Source organism: Marmota marmota, unplaced genomic scaffold (genome assembly GCF_001458135.2).
Source record: "Marmota marmota marmota unplaced genomic scaffold, marMar, whole genome shotgun sequence".
Lineage (NCBI taxonomy): Eukaryota > Metazoa > Chordata > Mammalia > Rodentia > Sciuridae > Marmota > Marmota marmota.
The window spans coordinates 30,398,114-30,415,905 of NW_025999977.1; the positions used below are offsets into that span (position 1 = coordinate 30,398,114).

Here is a 17,792-nt window from a genome sequence, read left to right on the forward strand (position 1 = left end):
GTCCTTTTTATTTTTTATTTTGAGATGAAGTTGTGTAGGGCCTCACTAAATTGTTGAGGCTGGTTTTGAATTTGCAATCCTCCTGTCTAAGCCTCACAAATGTCGTGGTTACAGGTGCCACCATGTCCAGCAAGGCAGTCCTTTCTGAAATAAGAAGGCAAAGCCTCCTAGCAGAGAGAAAGCCCCTTTGTCCCTTATCTTTTCAGCCTATTGGGCTTGGACACAAAGCTTAGAGGTAAGGCAGCCTCTTCCCACTATGAGGAGACAAGCATGAGAAGGGCTACATGCTAAACAGAAAGACAAAAGGGTCATAGCAGACCTGAACTATCTATCTTCAGATTGTTTTTATATGGGGCAAATAAACTGTTCAAATGAGTATTTTAAGTGCTTCTACCTCCAGTGAAACCCTTTTCTAATTTACCTCCCTAATAAGGCCTTCAGGAAAGAGATCATGCTTTATAGTATGTCTTCAGTACTGTGTTTCAGTGTCTGCATACAGTAGGCATTCAATACATATTTGTTTAATCAATCAACTAATTTGCTATTTATAGGAAGAAGCTGGGATATTTTACAAAACATTAAACTGCAATTTAGACAGAGTTACTTGTTAGTGACCAGGCTAAATGGAGAACAGAGAAAGCAAACTAACAGGTCAAATTTTACACTGGCAAGGCAGGAAGAAAAGGGACCTTTTTCCAAGAAAGTTCTCTGCCCTGAAGAATAATGTGGTATTATTGTTAGTAGTACCAGTAATAATAATAAAAGAGGCTTATTGGCTCTATCTTTACATAGTAAAACCATGAGATAGGTACTATTGTTATCCCTATTTTACAGCTAAGGAAATGAAAGCAGACACACCCAGGATCATACAGTTATTTAGTAACAGAGCTAGAATACAAATCTAGGTAGTTGGGCAAGCAACTACCTCTTAACCTCTTAACCACTAAACCATACTAATTAAATAATGGGGAATAACTAAGCACTATTGTTCATTTAAACGTTTATGGGGAAAATATTTTAAAAAGCAATTAATGCTAAATATGAACTATTGGCTCCTCATTGTGCTCCAATTGGCTGTTTGGACACCCAAGGTATTAAGATAATGTGCTATACTACCGAGTTTTACCAAGCGACACTTTCCCCAGCAACCTGTTTCAAAGGGTGACTACAAGGGGGACAGTTATATTTATCCTGACTTCCTGGTCTGGACTTTAGGAACTGATTTTTATCTCTAAGGCAGGTAAAACAATGTTGCCTCATCCCTTATAGTTGCCATTTACTCTCAGATTAGCCTAGCAACAATGGATAGATACAGGTGGTTTAATTATGTTGAAGAGCTGATCTTAATAAGAATTAACATTTCAGGGAGCACAATGAAAGGGAGGGTTACTCTTCCTCCAAGAGCCTGGTCTTTTCTTTCTACCCAGTGACATAACCTTTTGGCCCCAATTATCTCCCAAGGGTTTATGTGTGTAGCAGGAGAGGTGTGCTTTTTTCTTTGCTATCCTGTGGGAAATTACAAACCTTTATTTGAATTTCCTAATGAAAAAAGTTAAAAAATACTCCCCTTCACCTAATGGAAAAATTATTCTCTGATACAAAAAGCCAATAAAAGTGACTGTATGTAAGGGAAAAACATTCAGAATTTATGCTATTCTGTGTATCACTGAAATATCAGTAAGACCTTCGAGATCATTTTCTTTAACAATTAAATAAAAAAACATTTACAGGCCTCTGGTATCCTGAGTGTGGCCACTTTTCCTATTTTATTTGCAAGTTGTATACATTATCTAAGTTGGTGTTAACAACTGCCTTGGAAGTTTTAAGACAATATTTTTATAATGTAAAGCATTTGCCTTTTCTTTTTCAAGAATGTTCGGTCACTCCATTTGCAAGTCTAATCATCACATTTATACATAAGGAGAAAAAAAGAGCAGAAAGAAATGGCCAATTCCTTTCTTATTTGTTACTGATCAGATCTTAGCAGCTGCCTCTTGAATTCCTTTTCCACAAAGAAATGATTTTTCTACCTGCTAATTATTTTGCTGGTTGTAGATATTCCACTCGTGCTAAACAAAAGCACACTTTGTGTTTAAATCACTTTTCTTTAGCTATTTGTTCAAGGGCTATATGAGCCCTAAACTGTAACCGGGCTTCCATGGAATAGTCTTTATAGTTCTTTATGTTGTTCAGATATTTTGTTGCACTGGCAAAATCTCCTTTCAGATAGTGTAGAATTCCTAGTTCATAGTAAGTATATGGCACCAAATAGTGGTCATATTTTAAAAACTTCTCCTTTTGAATAACACGATTAAAGTAATGCTCAGCCTTCAAATATTTGCCTAGGTGTTTCAGGCATAGCCCTTTCAGCAAATTTAAGAAACTTATGTCATCTGTGCCATATTCCTCATTTGGATTTTCCTGCAAAAGGTCTTTTCCTTTGTTAATTATTGATAGCCAGCTTGAAATAAGCTCTACTTTTTTGCTCATGACTCGGAAACCACTCCAGGCATAAATGAATTCCAGAAGGGGCTGTGCTGTAAACCAGCCTGTAGTAGTACCATAGCGCTGACCTTTCTCAGCAACAAACTTTTCTATTGGCACAGGGGTGCCTAAAATTTTGATTCTCAGGTTTTCCACATTTAAGAAGAGAGAGGTCATGTTATCATTTAGTGATTTCACAAAATCAGGAGGAAGTAAGGCCAATATGATAGCTTTACTGTACACATATATTGCCTTGGACCATCTGCTATGTACATACAGTAGATGGGCATAGTTGTAAGCCTGCTTCCAATCCTGCAGAAAAATGTGGCACCACATGAGTTCCCAGTAACAGAGGTGGTGAACCTGTTTCCATTCGTTCTGAGTAAAAATGCACTCATGTAATTTCAATTGTGCTTTTTCAAAATTTCCTCTCAACATAATAAAACGTGCATGAAAAAATTTAAGTACAACACAGTTTGGAAATTTCTGGAGGTATATGAGGAAGAGATTCTCTGTAGCCAAACTGGAAACTTTTTCAACACCAAAAGCTACATGGATGTAACTGTAATAAAAGAGTAGAGTGAAAACACTTAAAATATTATTTATATGAGTTTCAGATGCACTCTCATGAAGCAAAGCCAAGCCTACCTCTCTCTCCCCAGAAAGTCCAACAACATTGAGAAGTCTAAGTGTCTTTGGTGGCACAAGTGATAACATCAAATTAAATGATCCAAGTCCAAATTTTATCCCTCCAACCAAGTGTCTGTGGGCTTTGCTGTGGCTGTAAGGCATAAGAGTTAATACCTGTTGACAATCTTTGTATATTTGATAACTTGACCCAATGCTGAGCCCACTTTTAAGAAAACTAATCATACTGTCATCCTGCATAAATGCTATGGAAGATTTCAAGATCAAACACTCAGCATAACAGACTTCTGCATGTAATTCTTCTTCTTTGACAGCTCTTATTCCCTGTCTACTCACTATACGAGATAAAGTCATTATCCTAGTTCTTCTTCGGAAATTGTTACAGGTTTTCAAAGCTTCCTTTGCAGCGTTCATCCCAATCTGTATGTCCTGTGGATCAAAAGTCAGGATGGCTTTGACAACCATAAGCATACTGTATAATAGGGCATGGTATGTGCTGTTTTTAGACCACGGGTAAATGAGATTTATTGCATCTGTGAATCTGTTATTTAGAAATAAGTATAGTCCAGTTGTGCATTCTTCCAAAGAAGACAGGAGATTCATTGTTGTTGCCACAGGGATAATTTCATAGGCATCTTCAAACTTTTCCTCCTGAACATTTTCTCTTTTACTTAGAGGAAGTGATCTACTAATGACATCCTGATCTTTTTCTCCTTCACTTAAAGTACGTGTACTGTTTAACTTGTCCTCCTGATCATTTTCTCTTTTTCTTAGAATAAGAGGCATATTTGCTTCTCTGCTTAGAGATGGGAAATATTCAAAGTGGAGTGACGTGGTTGAAATGAGGGTAGCTGCTGCTGTCTTAACCAGGGTCTCTTAGTCCACCCAAAGCTCCGTGTTGGGTATTGCTGTTAAAATGGAGGTAAACACACGACTAGCCGTGAGGTGCAGCACAAGGATATCTATGTCAGACAAGGGGGGAGAAAGATAATTTTATTTACCCATAAGAAGCCTTTCTGAAAGGTTTAAATCATTTGAAAGTACTAAAGAAAACATGCACTTTAAAAACATTCCAACATAAATCCTTTGTAAACAGAGAGTTATTTTGTAACCATTCCTTCAACATATCAATTTCGCAAGATCATGCTGTTGTGTATTTTACTGCAGAACTGTACCGTGAGAGCTGTAAAACCCCTGAAGAGGAAAGGCCTTGAGGGACAAGAATCTGGCTGGAAAGAGAATGTATCCACTCAGTTCTCCAGTTCAGACTAAGGAAGGGGTGAATTGTACAGACCAGAGAATAAAGATTATGGAAATGAAAAATCCCTCCCACGCTGTTAGCACCATCACGGCACTTGCACATAGTATGAACGCTAACTAGGTCTTAGCAAAACTAATATGGTCAGTTGTACAAGACTTTGGGTATGGAGAGAGCCATACAAACTAGAAAGACTTCCCAGCATTGTTGCCTTTAGAAAAAAGAAATTCAAATAAAACAATGTTATCACAGCATTACTATAGTATCTTGGTAGGAAATCATTTCTTCTACCAGGAGTCATTTAACAACTGCAAGGTCAGGTGGGAGTGGGCATATTCAAGACCAATTATGAATAGCAAACTAATTTATTCATAATAACATGAGTGGTTCAATTAATCTATTTTAAAAAGTAAAAACCACAAACATGACACTTAACAATAATTATTAAAATACTTTAGAAATGGGCACAGTGGCACCACCATCCCAGCAGCTAGGAAGGCTGAGGCAGGAGGATTGCAAGTTCAATGCCAGTATCAACAACTTAGTGAGGTCCTAAGCAACTTAGTGAGACTCTGTCTCAAAATAAAAAATAAAAAGGACTTGGTTCAATCTTTAGTATGAAATATTTTTTTAATTTTTAAAAAATTAAGTAAAATAATTACAAGTACATATGAATAATTAAGTATATACTTCAGAGAATATACCTAAATTTTGTTTGTTTTGTGGTACTGGAGATTGAACTCAGGGGCACTCTACCACTGAGCTACAACCCCAGGCTTCCTCAGCCCTTTTTATTTTTTATTTTGAGACAGGGTCTCACTAAGTTGTTGAGGCTGGCCTTGAGCTAACAATCTTCCTGTTTTATTAGCCTCCTGAGTAACTAGGATTAGTGGTGTGCACCTTCATGCTCAGCACCTGGCTAAATTCTTTATTTCAATAAATGAAAAGACAAGAGAGAGAGGTAAAGCAAGAAGGATAATCAAAGGAAAGAAGAGAAATACAGAAGAAAGAGATGCAGATTTTTATGAAGGAAAAAAAAACAAAGAAGGAAAATATGTTACATCCAAGGAAAAAATAATGGAGAAGACAGCCTCAGATGTATTATTTTAGGTAAATATTTGTTTTTATACCTTAGGGTTCGATAATGTTTCAGGGTACTAGCAACTGTAAAAACTATCCTTTGGAAAGCAGAGTTAATCACACAATTAGCTGAAACTTGGTTCTGAGTGGGAGAGCCACACCATCCATTAGGAGGGAAATTAATCTTTGGGTGGCAACAAAAGTGGCTAGGGCTAGGGGTGCAGCTCAGTGGTAGAGCACTTGCCTATCATGTGAGGGCCTGGGTTTGATCCCCAGTACTGGGGTCAGGGAGTAGTGGCTAGATCAAGGTTATCCAGATCCACCTGGGCAACAGCCAAGTTCAATCCAAGGACAGTTTCCTTTCTTCTGGCCTAAATCAAGATGTTTTCAAATTATATTCCATAGACTATTCTCCATTCAAGATAACCCAAAATTTTACTTTGTCTGAAACTTTATCTAAATCTGTTAGCATAATCACCCCCAACACTGTTAACAGACAGACAGATAAATAGATAGATAGATAAATAAATAAATAGTGACTAAAGGGGATATACAAAGCACAGGTAAAGAGGATTTTTCTTTTCTTTTTTTGGTGATACTAGGGATCAAACAAAGGGCCCCACAAATGGTAGGCAAGTGTTCTAACACTGAGCTATAGCCCCCTGAATATATATATTTTTAAGTGTCAGCCTTCTGATCATGTCTTTTGTATGTCTTGACCAACAATAATGACTGGCACTTAGCTAAATTAGCATTTATCAAATGGTTATGATAGTTTTCAATTTGTATATACTAAAATTCAAGATGAAATAGTCACTTAAGCATTTAAGCTAGGTGTGGTGGCACACCTGTAATCCTAGTGACTTAGGAAGCTGAGGCAGGAGGATCCCAAGTTAAAGACCAGCCTTAGCAATTTAGTGAGGCCCTAAGCAACTTAGCAAGACCTTGTCTCAAAATAAAAATAAAAAGAGCTGGGGCTCAGTTGGTAGAGTACTTGCCTTTCATGCATGAGGCCATGGGTTCAATCCCTAGTGCACACACACACACACACACACACACACAAAAGCCACATCCATGGGGATGTGGCTCAGTGGTAAAAGTACCTCTGGGCTCCATCCTCAGTACCAAAAAGAGAGAGAGAGAGAGAGAGAGAGAGAGAGAGAGAGAGAGAGAAGAGAAGAAATAGTCATTTAATTGTTAATACTATCAATCAGTTAATACTTTTAAAAAAATATTTATTTTTTAGTTGTAGGTGGACACAATATCTTTATTTTATTGATTTATTTTTATGTGGTACTGAGGATCAAATCCAAATCTAGGCAAGTGCTCTACCACTGAGCCACAACCCAAGCTGAGGCCTATGTTCTTAACATAGAGTTCCTATTTATCAGTAAGACAGATAAAACATTCCAACAGAAAAATCAGCAAAGAACATGAATAGTTAACAAGCTTAATGTTTGGCCTGTGAATCAAAATCAAATTGAAAAATAAGATATCTTAAAAAATCAAATTTGGCAGATTAAAAAATCATTAACACTTGGTATTAATGAAGCTGCAGTGACCAAATGCCCTTTTAGACTTGTTGCCAGATGTATAAATGGGTGTAACCACTTTGGAGAGCTAATTGATAACATTCATTTTTTTTCTTTGCAGTACTGGAGATCAAATCTTGTACATGTTGGACATATGCTGTTCCACTGAGTTACATCTCTAGCTCCTAACAATATGCTTTAAAAGCTTATACATTTTTCATACTCTTTTACTCAGCAATTTCATTTATGGAATTATAATAATAATGATTATTATTAGTTGTACCTGGGATTGAACCCAGGGCTTTGCAAATGCTAGGCAAGCACTCAACCACTGAGCTACATGCCCAGATCTTTTTTTTTTTTTTTTTTTGTCTCAACTAAGTTGCTTAGGCAACTTGTTCTTGAATTTGTAATTCTACTGCCTGCCTCAGCCTCCTGAGTAACTGAGATTATAGGTATGCATCACAGTACCCAGCTACTTATATAATTGTTCTAAAGAAATAATCGGGAATATGCATGGATATTTATACAAGTTATATTCACTTCAGCATTTATTTATAACATATAAAATGAAAGCAATCTAAATTTTTTATAACAAAGGAACCCTACAATAGTATACTCTACAAACATTATATTCTTGAAAAAGAAAATTTACTGACTTAGATAATTGTTGATAGTGCAGTGTACTGTATTAGGGTTATCCAGAGAAACAAACCAGTAAAAAAAAAATCCATATCTATATCTATACATCTGTATCATCTACCTACCTATCGATGCATCTATCTACGGAGATTTGTTGTAAAGAATTGGCTCAAGGGCTGGGGTTGTGGCTCAGTGGTAGAGTGCTTGACTGGCACTCGAGGTATTGGGCTTGATCCTTAGCACCACATAAAAATAAATAAAGTAAATGTACTGTTGGCCATCTACAACTAAAGAGAAAAATATTAAAAAAAAAAAAAAAAAAGAATTGGCTCAAGCAATTAAGGAGGCTGAGAAGTCCCAAGAAGAAGTTCAATCTTCAAGCTGGAAACTCAGGAAAGCCAATGGCATAGTAGTTCCAGAGAGTCTGAAGGCCCCAGAATGAGGTGTTCCAATAGTGTGCATTTTAATCTCCAAACTGACAGAATGGAAACCCAAGAAGAGCTAATTCTTCAGTTCTGTTTAGAAGGCAGGAAAAGATGGCTATCTCATTCAGTCAGTCAGGTAGAAGGAGTTCTTACCCAAAGTTTTTTTTTTTTTTTTTTTCCCTATGGAGGTCCAAATACTTGGATGAAGCCTGCCCACATAAAGCAGGCAATCTGCTTAACTCAAAGGTTAATCTCACTCAGAAACAACTTCATAGACCTACCCAGAATAATGTTTGTCCAAAAGCCCCTAATGTTTGACCAAAAGCCCAGCAGCTGGTGACCCAGTCAAGTTGAAACATAAAGTCAAACATCACATGCACTAAGCAAATACAGCAGGGCTTTACAAAATGATACATTTTTTTTCCTAAAGAAACAACATATACATGGATAAAAAATTGGAATTATATATCCCAGATGATTAAAGATGGTTATCCCTGGGTGTGGGACTGTGGATAACATTTATAGAGCTCTTTGATTTATGATGAGGTTGTCATGGAGTTATATCCCCATAAACCCATCATAAGTCAAAAATATTAAGTTCAAAATACATTTATTATCTGGCTAAACTCCTTGTAAAGTAAAAATATAAGTTGAATCATAGTAAGTCAAGGATTATCTGTATATCCGTTTTATCTAATAACATTCAGCAAATATTAAGCATCTAAGATGCAAAAACTGTACTAAGAATTAGGCATACAATAGTTAGATTTGGTCCATCCTGCACAATATTCATAGTCTAGTATTTGTGTTTATTCTATTTTACCCAAAGTCAAAGTTTGCCCAAGTCACTGTATGCACAGCCAGGGTTTAAGCCCAGGTTAGAGGTCATAGTCATAGTCACCACCCTGTACATTACAGTATTATTTCAACTTCTATTTTAAAAGTCATTTGACAAGGGGTTGGAGTTGTGCCTCAGTGGTAGAGTGCTTGCCTGGCATGTGTGAGGCCCTGGGTTTTATCCTCAGCATTGCATATAAATAAATAAAAGATCCACTGACAACTAAAAATTATTTTTTAAAAAAGTAATTTGACAAAAATTTATTGACCACCTACTTTGTGCATGGCAGTTCTATATGCTTGCGCAAACATGAAATATGCCTCGTTTTCAAAATGCCTAAAGATTTACAATAGCAGGGAAGAAGGCTCTCATTGAAAAAAAAATATTTTGAAAGACTGTAGGGACATCTGAGTTTGGGATAAGATCAGGAGCCATAAAAATCCTAGGAAACCTAGGGGCTGGGGTTGTGGCTCAGTGGTAGAGCACTCACCTAGCACATGTGAGGCACTGGATTCGATCCTCAGCACCATATTAAAACAAAGGTATTGGGGCTGGGATTGTGGCTTAAACAAAGGTATTGTTGGGCTGGGGTTGTGGCTCAGTGGTAGAGCACTTGCCTAGCATGCAGGAGGCACTGGGTTAGATTTCCCCAGCAGCACATAAAAAACTAAATAAACAAAATAAAGAAATTTTGTCCATCTACAACTAAAAATATTTTTTAAAAATCCTAGGAAACCTTTCTACATGATTTAGCCATTGGGAGACAATAATGGTAGAAGGGGTAAAACTCTACTAGCAAAAATATAGGCAAATGCTAGGTAAATGCACTTCAAGGTAATTTAAGAGATAACAGATTGGCTGGGTATGGTGGCACATGCCTGTAATCCCAGTGGCTTGGGAGGCTGGGGCAGGAGGATTACAAATTCAATTGCCTCAGCAATTTAGCAAGGCCCTAAGCAACTCTGTGAGACCCTGTCTCTAAATAAAATACAAAATAGGGGGCTGGGGCTGTAGCTCATTGGTAGAGCGCCTGCCTCACACTGGGAAAACAAAAAAGCAAGAATAATTGTTATTAAATCTGAAATAAGGAAGCCAAATCAATTTGGTGTAAATATGCATATATTTTTATGAGTTTAGATCCTATTAAGATTCTTTGAGGGCAAGGTCCACACGTTTATTATCTTTATGATAAGCTTGCACTTATTAGGAGCATAGTACAAGCTTTTGAAGAAGAAAAAATGAAAGGGAGTATACATATCTTTTTAAAATTATTTTTTATTTTATTTTTTGTTATGATTTGTTAAATATGAGTATAGTATACATATCTTTACTGTGGTTGTAAATTGTGTAAAGAAAGTGTAAAGTGATTTACACTATTCCCCAGAATTCCAAGAAAAGATACATTAATATTCCACATTTTCCTTTTATGGAAGGTTTTCATGGAAAACAAAACCAGGACCTCCTTAGCACCTCATTTAAGACATTTAACTGAAGAGAAGCTGTCTCCCTGGAATCTGAGGGGATGGAAAATTGTGCCAAAATAAGTGGAACTAGCAAAATTCAGTAAAGTTTGGTTCTTTACACTTGAGAAGACCAACTGAGAATTTTAACCTCATAATTAAAATTATCTGTATGAGAAACACTATATGAGTAACCTTGAGAGCTAATCTGTAAGAGAAATTCAGCTGCATGTAGACAGGAGGAGAGTCAATAGGGATACTTGTTCATAAAAATGCAATAAACAACTTCCCTTGGTGTGTAACCAGACAGAATAATCCTAGGATAAAGGGGAATGTTGAGTTTTTGTTGTTGTTGTTGCTTTTTAATATCAATGAAAAATGGTAGTATATTGGCAGGTTTGTAGATAGATTTTTATAACATAAAACAAATGTGTCCCTATGATCTTCAAATAATTGATAAAAATCCAAAACAAATCACTTCTAGGGAGGTAATGTGAGGCAAAAGGAACCTCTCTGATGGTCTGGGAGTATGGCTCAGTGTTAAGAAACTTTCCTTGCATGCTCACGGTCCTGTGTTTGATTCCCCAGCACCATAAAAACAAACACCTCCCTGGAATAGGCTCAGAATCAGTCCAGAAAGTAGCTATACTACCTTTGGGAAATCATCCATTTGCAAATGTTAATTGAGCAATAACCATGTAAAGACAGAGAAATAGGTGTTTTTTTGTTTTGTTTTGTTTTGGTTTTTTGAGACAGGGTCTTTCTGAGTTGCTTAGAGCCTGGCTAAATTGCTGAAGCTGCCTTCCAATTTGGGATCCTTCTCCCTCAGCCTCCTGGGTCGCTGGGATTACAGGCATGTGCTACTTGTGCCTGGCTGAAATAAGTTTTTAGTAAAATTCATTAATTTAACAACTCCTATCGTGCAATAAATGGCTAAGTCAGAAGAAGGTAAGAAGGGCTACGAAAAAAAATAAAGTTGTGTAAAAGGTATCCAGGGTGTGGGGAAGGGTATACTGCCATGTTTAAAAATTATTACAGAAGTATTATATTTGTTTATAAAAACACAAACCCTTCAAATAATAGGGAAGACTAAACAGTTAAAAACCGAAAGCTCTTCCCTATCTTCCACCCAATCCCACTTCCCAGGGCAACCACAATTAATAGTTTGGGAGCATATTAATGTTAGATTATACCTCTATTAACTATCCCCCACTTAGTTCCTCCATTACTATTTTCCACTTAAAATATTTGTAATTATTTTTAAAAATAAGATGACATTTAATTTTTTCATTTAATAAGAGTGCATGTAGATCATAAGAAATCAAAAAATGATCAAAGTGCACGTAAACTTCACTCCTAATATTCCTCAACAACAGACAGCCCTTTATTATCTCCATTTTCTCTTGAGAAATCTAAAGCCTAAAATGACAAGTACAGTACTATGTTTCAGTTTACACAGCTACTAGCCAGTGATTTCTTAGTTCAAATTGGAATTTTTCTACTTTCAGGCACCCCCATCACTTAAAAAAATTATAGAAAACTGTGAAATACAGGAAAGTGAGAAAATTACTTTTATTAATACAATTTATTTTTATAAAGCCAACAAGTACACATATATTTGATTTTGGAGTCTGCTTTTGTTACTTAACTGTGTATCATGAATATATTTCTGATGTTAAAAATTTTCCTACTTAGTGAGGTGCAGTGGCGCCTGCTTATAATCCTAGCAGCTTGGAAGGCTAAGGCAGGAGGATCACAAGTTCAAAGCCAGCCTCAGTACCTTAGCAAGGCCCTAAGCAACTCAGTGAGACCCTGTCTCTAAATAAAATTAAAAAAAAAAAAAAAAAGGGGCTGGGGATGTGGCTCAGTGATTAAGCGACTCTAGGTTCAATCCCTGGTACCAAAATAAAAATTCTTCTACGTGATTTTTATTTTATTTTTAAATTTTATTTTCATTTGTTCTAATTAGAATCATTTTGACAACACATCATATATATACGGACTATAATTTCTCTTTTGTCTGGTTGTACAGATATATTCTACATGATTTTTAAGTGACCATATTTCAATCCCTATTTGTTTGATTTTCAGGCTATATCCAATTTTTGACATTATAAATAAGATTGTAAAACATTTTTGCATATAAATCTTTATGCTTAACTTTGATTATTTCCTACAATACATTCCAGGAAATGGAAATGCTGAGCTAAAGTACATTTAAAAAACATATTGCCATGTTAACCTACAAATACATGGTATCATTTCTCTGCACTTGTGAGAAAAATAGTGTGTTGTTTTTAAATTTGCATTTATTAGTGAGGATAAATATATATTTTTTTCAGTACTGGGGACTGAACTCAGGGGTGCTCTACCAATGAGCTACATCCCCAGCATTTTTTATTTTACTTTGAAACTCAGGCTTCCTAAGTTGCTGAAGCTGGCCTGGAACTTGCAACCCTCTTGCCTCAGCCTCCTGAATCTAGGATTACAGTTGTGCACCACTATACCTGCATGAATTAAAAAAATTTTTTTTGTAGTTGTAGATGGACAGAGTGCCTTTGTTTTATTTATTTTTTCCTATATGGTGCTAAGGATTGAACCCAGTGCTTCACACAAGCTAGGCAAGCACTCTGCCACTGAGCTATATAGCCCCAGCCCGGCATGATTTTTTTTTCATGAGGATAAATCATGCTTGTTAGTTACTATTGACTCTAGATACTTGGATTTGGAGAACTAAATAGATTAGAAATAAAAGGATTGGTGGGATGGGATCAAACATTTTATCTATCAAAAAAGCATATAAGATTTTAAAAATTACTGTTAGCATCCTCTTACTTAAAAAAGGTAGAGGAGAACTGGGGATGTAGCTTAGTGGTAGAGTACTTGCCTAGCCTTCACAAGGCTCTGACATTCCTAAGGCCCTGGGTTTAAACACCGGAACTATAAAACTAAAAACAAAATAGTTGGGGAACTACTACTACTACATTTTAAAACACACAAACACACACACCATATATATATATATATATATATACACACACACATACACATACATAAACATATATGTATATATACATATTTGTATATATAGAGCCACATCCCCAGACCTTTTTATTATTTTTTATTATTATTATTATATATAATAAAATCTAGGATATATATATTTATTTTGCAAATATATATATATATATATATATATATATATATATATATCCTAGGTTTATATATATATAATATTTGCAAAATAAAGGATAGTTCATCCCAAAAGAAGAGAGGTTGGCAATAATTCTGAGACTGGAGAAACTTTGTCAAAGTCCAAACTGATGGTCCTTGTAGCAGGATTTGGAAACCATTGCACTCATCAATCATATTGCTGTTCTTAATCTTAATTCCATAGAAACAAGATGATTAGACTAGTGAGCTCATAAAATTTCTCTTGCCTCTGAATTTCAAGCCATTTTTTTCAAAAGTAGTTTAATTATCTATATAGGAATTGTAATATATTGTCAATAGCTTTGGAATATATTTTGTTTTTATGAGACAGGGCCTCACTATGCTCCCAGACTGGCTTGGAACCCATGATTCTCCTGCCACAGCTTTTCAAGTAGCTTGGGCTACAAGTACATACTATGACACCTGGCTGGAATAGATATTTGCCTTTTTTTTTTCCCTCTCTAAGGTATGCCTAATTTTTATACATTAGCTTAAAAGACCAAATAATAATTGTTATAATAAAAAAGTAACAATTTTCGTGTCTTATCTCTTTTTTCTCTGTGTTCTGCTGGGATCAAACTAGGCAAGTACTCTGCCACTGAGCTATATCCCTGGCCCTTCCTATCCTGTCTCCATTGCTCATGAACACATCTTCTCATTAAACAGGCAATTGTCTTTGGATAGAACCCTTAAGAAGTTTTCAGAATTTGAATTTGGGATTCTTAGGAATCTAATTTACTTGAAGATTTCTTAACTGAAATGTTGCTTTTTAAATGTGTCAATATTTTTCTCTCTGTGGATTGCGTCACATAAGAAAAGTGCCAATTCAATTGTTATTGAAGTCAATGAATAAAGGCAAAGATGTCTCATAGAAAGTTAGCTGGCCATTTGAGGATGGTCACCATGTTCTAGTGTCTTGTCCTCAGGTTTGCAGAAATAAAATTTCCATTTTGTCAATAAACTCACACCATATCAAATTTTTAGCAACTGACACAAGCTAGTCAAACTATTACTTCTAACAGAAAACATTTATTAAATATTCAGGATCTGCTAGATACTGTGCAATGTTATTTACCTCATCTGATCCTAACAACATTCTGAGATAGGTACTCCTACTGAACACCATTTTGTAGGCGAAAAAGCTAAAGAGATGTTACATAATTTGGTTAAAGGTCAAGAGTAGGCTACTATTAACCTGAGGGGCCAAACTTCAAACCCAACTCTGTCATATTCCAGAGCTTTTATGCTGTTTTCTTTTATGTACGAGGGATTGAACCCTGGGTGCTTAACCATAGAGCCACATCCCCAGATCTTTTTATTATTTTTATTTTGAGGTAGGGTCTTGCTAAATTGCTAAAACTGGCTTTGAACTTGTAATTCTCCTGCCTCTACATTCCAAGTTGCTGGGATTATAGGCGTGTACTGCCTCACCCAGGTGAGTTTATGCTCTTAATCATTACATTGTACTCTCTCACCTTAGAAAAGGATTTATTAACTAAAATGTTTTTTAGAGTATGGTTTCTTTCCTTTTAATATTTTTTGGTTGTAGATGAATATAATACCTTTATTTTATTTATTTATTTTTATATGGTGCTGAGGATCAAACCTAGTGCCTCACACATGCTAGGCAAGCACTCTACCACTGAGCCACAACCCCAGCCCCCACTAAAATGTTCTTATTAATTTATAGAAGACAATCATTTCCACAGACTAGAAATTAAATAAGCTGGGCACATGGTGACATAGTCACTGTAAACATAGTGACTTGGGAAGCTGAGGCAGGAGGATTCCAAATTCGTGGCCAGCCTCAGCAATTTTAGTGAGGCCCTAAGCAATTTAGTGGGACCTTGTCTCAAAATAAAAAATAAAATGATCTGAGGATGTGACTCATGGGTAAAATGTCCCTGGGTTAAATCCCTAGTACCAAAAAAAAAAAAAAAATTACAGAACAGGCTGGGGATGTAGTTCATTCCTGGGTCCAACACCCTTCTACCCCCCAAATAAAATCAAAGGAAAGACAATGGTCTTAAATAGTGTCACTCTAAGTACAGCCCAGTGCTGGTTAATAAGGTAGGTTCCTTAAGTGAATCCCATATTTAAGGAAATAAATTTATTTCTGCAAAATTTGGCCCCTCAGGTTAATAGCAGCCTACTCTTGGAGTAGACTTTGAAATCTGCATGGTTAATAACACCCCAAACAATTCTATGCCTGAATTAGGACCCACTCGGCTCTAATCCCTGAGCCTGCCCCATAAAAGTCTTGAGCCTGTCCCATAAAAGACCCCCAAGCCTGTTTTGCCTCTCTCCATTTATGGAGAGATGTGCCTCTATTTGTCAGCTCTGACAAATAAACTCTTGTGTGTATCTTTGCCTGGTTACCAACTTTTATTTTCTTGTTTTCCCGTCTCCTGATTCCTCACTTTGCTTTCAACTTGAAGAGACCCTCAGCAATATAGTGAGATTCTGTCTCAAAATAAAAAATAAAAGTACTGGGATGTAGCTCAGTGGTAAAGTGTCCCTGGGTTCAATCCTCAGTACCAAAAATAATAAATAAATAAATAAATAAAATACATTATTTTAGTGATTGGATTCCCTCCTACAAGATTCCCTCCTTCCAAGATAGTGCTGAATAAATCAAGCTAGCTCTCTAGTGAAGATACCAAGTTCCTTTCATTAATTTTCTTTTGTTTACAGAGGGAACAATACCATTGATTAACTTAAGCCTTTAAAGATTTCATGGTTTTACACTTTTTAATACAATCAGGCATTTCTCAGAAAGTCACAATTCCTTAGATTGTTTTAAACCCATAAACCATTTATTTAAGTCTTTTTTTTTTTTTTTTTTTTTTTTTACAGTGGGGCACTCCTACATCACATTTCTCCTCTCTCAGTTTCAATCTTCCAAGTTAGTCAAAGGACTTTATTGCTCTCCCCACCTTTCATATGGTAGTACTGATTATAAGTTAGTACTTGACTAATGAGAAGTTAATTTTTTATGTAGTATGAAAGAATTATGAACAAGCTTCTATGAATGTTTTCTTCCCAGAATTTCCTAATAGCATTCTGGAGGGATTAGTAGATCATAAAATTTTGAAAGAAAAGAAAGCTGTAGTTGAATATGGTTGTTTGGATTGACCTACAGTGCATACAAAAACATAGCACATACATAAATACATATTAAAAGACTGTTCTTACAATAGATACTTGTGTAAAAGATTTAAATTTTCTTTCCTCTTGTTTTAAGGTTTTCATATCCAAGCCAAAATGGTGACAATAGCTTAAAAGTGAAACTAAAATGGTGAAGGAAGTAAGATTAAAAAGTGAACTTTTCTTTAATGCTAGACTAGAAATACTGAGGGTAGGAACAGCAGACTTTTAAAAATTGATGTAAAAAGATTATAAATTACTCTCCCTTCCTAAACTGATCATATGCTAAGATTTAACAACTGGAACATGTTAAGAATTGCTCAATATTTCATATCAGAAAATATTAAGTTATTTGTTGAAGTGAATTAAGTAATTCTGACATTTAAAATGAATCTGGAAACATGATCTTGACATGGAATTCTAGAGGTAGAAAATGACATGGTAAAAATAATTTCAAAGAGAATCATCAGTAATAAAGGTACTCTGCACAATAAAATCTCCCTGATTTGCACCTACATTTAGTGAAAAGAACTGGTTGTGTGTTCTTACAGAAATAATATTTAGTATAGTAGTGTATGGAAACAGTATACAATATGATTATTTTGTCTTGATTTAGCAAAGCCTGATCAAGAATTGGTTCTGCTGTAACAGGGATAAATCATAGGTAATAAGCCTATCAAATACCTGTCTGAAGAGAGGCATATCAGAAGAGTCAGGAGTTTATCTCTTTTCTTTTCTTTTTGGTGGTGCTGAAGATCCAACCCAGGGCAGGCTAGGCAAGGCTCTATCACTAAGCTATATCCTCAGGTTCCCCCTTTTCCTTTAACATATTTGAAAGCAGTTTTTTATAAGTTGGAAAACTGCTTCTGTTTGCACTATTATTATTTGTTTATAAATTTTCTTTGGTATAATAGACTTTGTGTTTAGAACAAAAAATATTCATTGAGGCATATTAGGAGCTATGTGGTATATAACAGGTACTATCTTTCAGTAAATTATCTATGCTAGTCCAATGGTAGTTTTCACAAATTCATTAAATTCTTTTTTTTTTTTTTTTTTTTTTTT

General features: G+C 35.6%; 1 protein-coding gene across 3 annotated transcripts in view; it reads right to left on the minus strand.

Annotated features, from left to right (window-relative positions):
• Nucleotides 1–1,735: 1,735 nt before the first annotated feature.
• The window catches only part of LOC107137338 (tetratricopeptide repeat protein 39B-like), a 17,781-nt gene continuing 1,724 nt past the window's right edge, over nucleotides 1,736–17,792 (minus strand). For all 3 annotated transcript variants that reach the window (XM_048804527.1, XM_048804526.1, XM_015479740.2), the window contains exon 3: nucleotides 1,736–4,094. In XM_048804527.1, the coding sequence (XP_048660484.1) occupies nucleotides 2,098–3,918 (1,821 nt within the window). In that variant the 5' untranslated portion in view covers nucleotides 3,919–4,094 and the 3' untranslated portion in view covers nucleotides 1,736–2,097. The remainder of the gene's footprint in view (nucleotides 4,095–17,792) is intronic.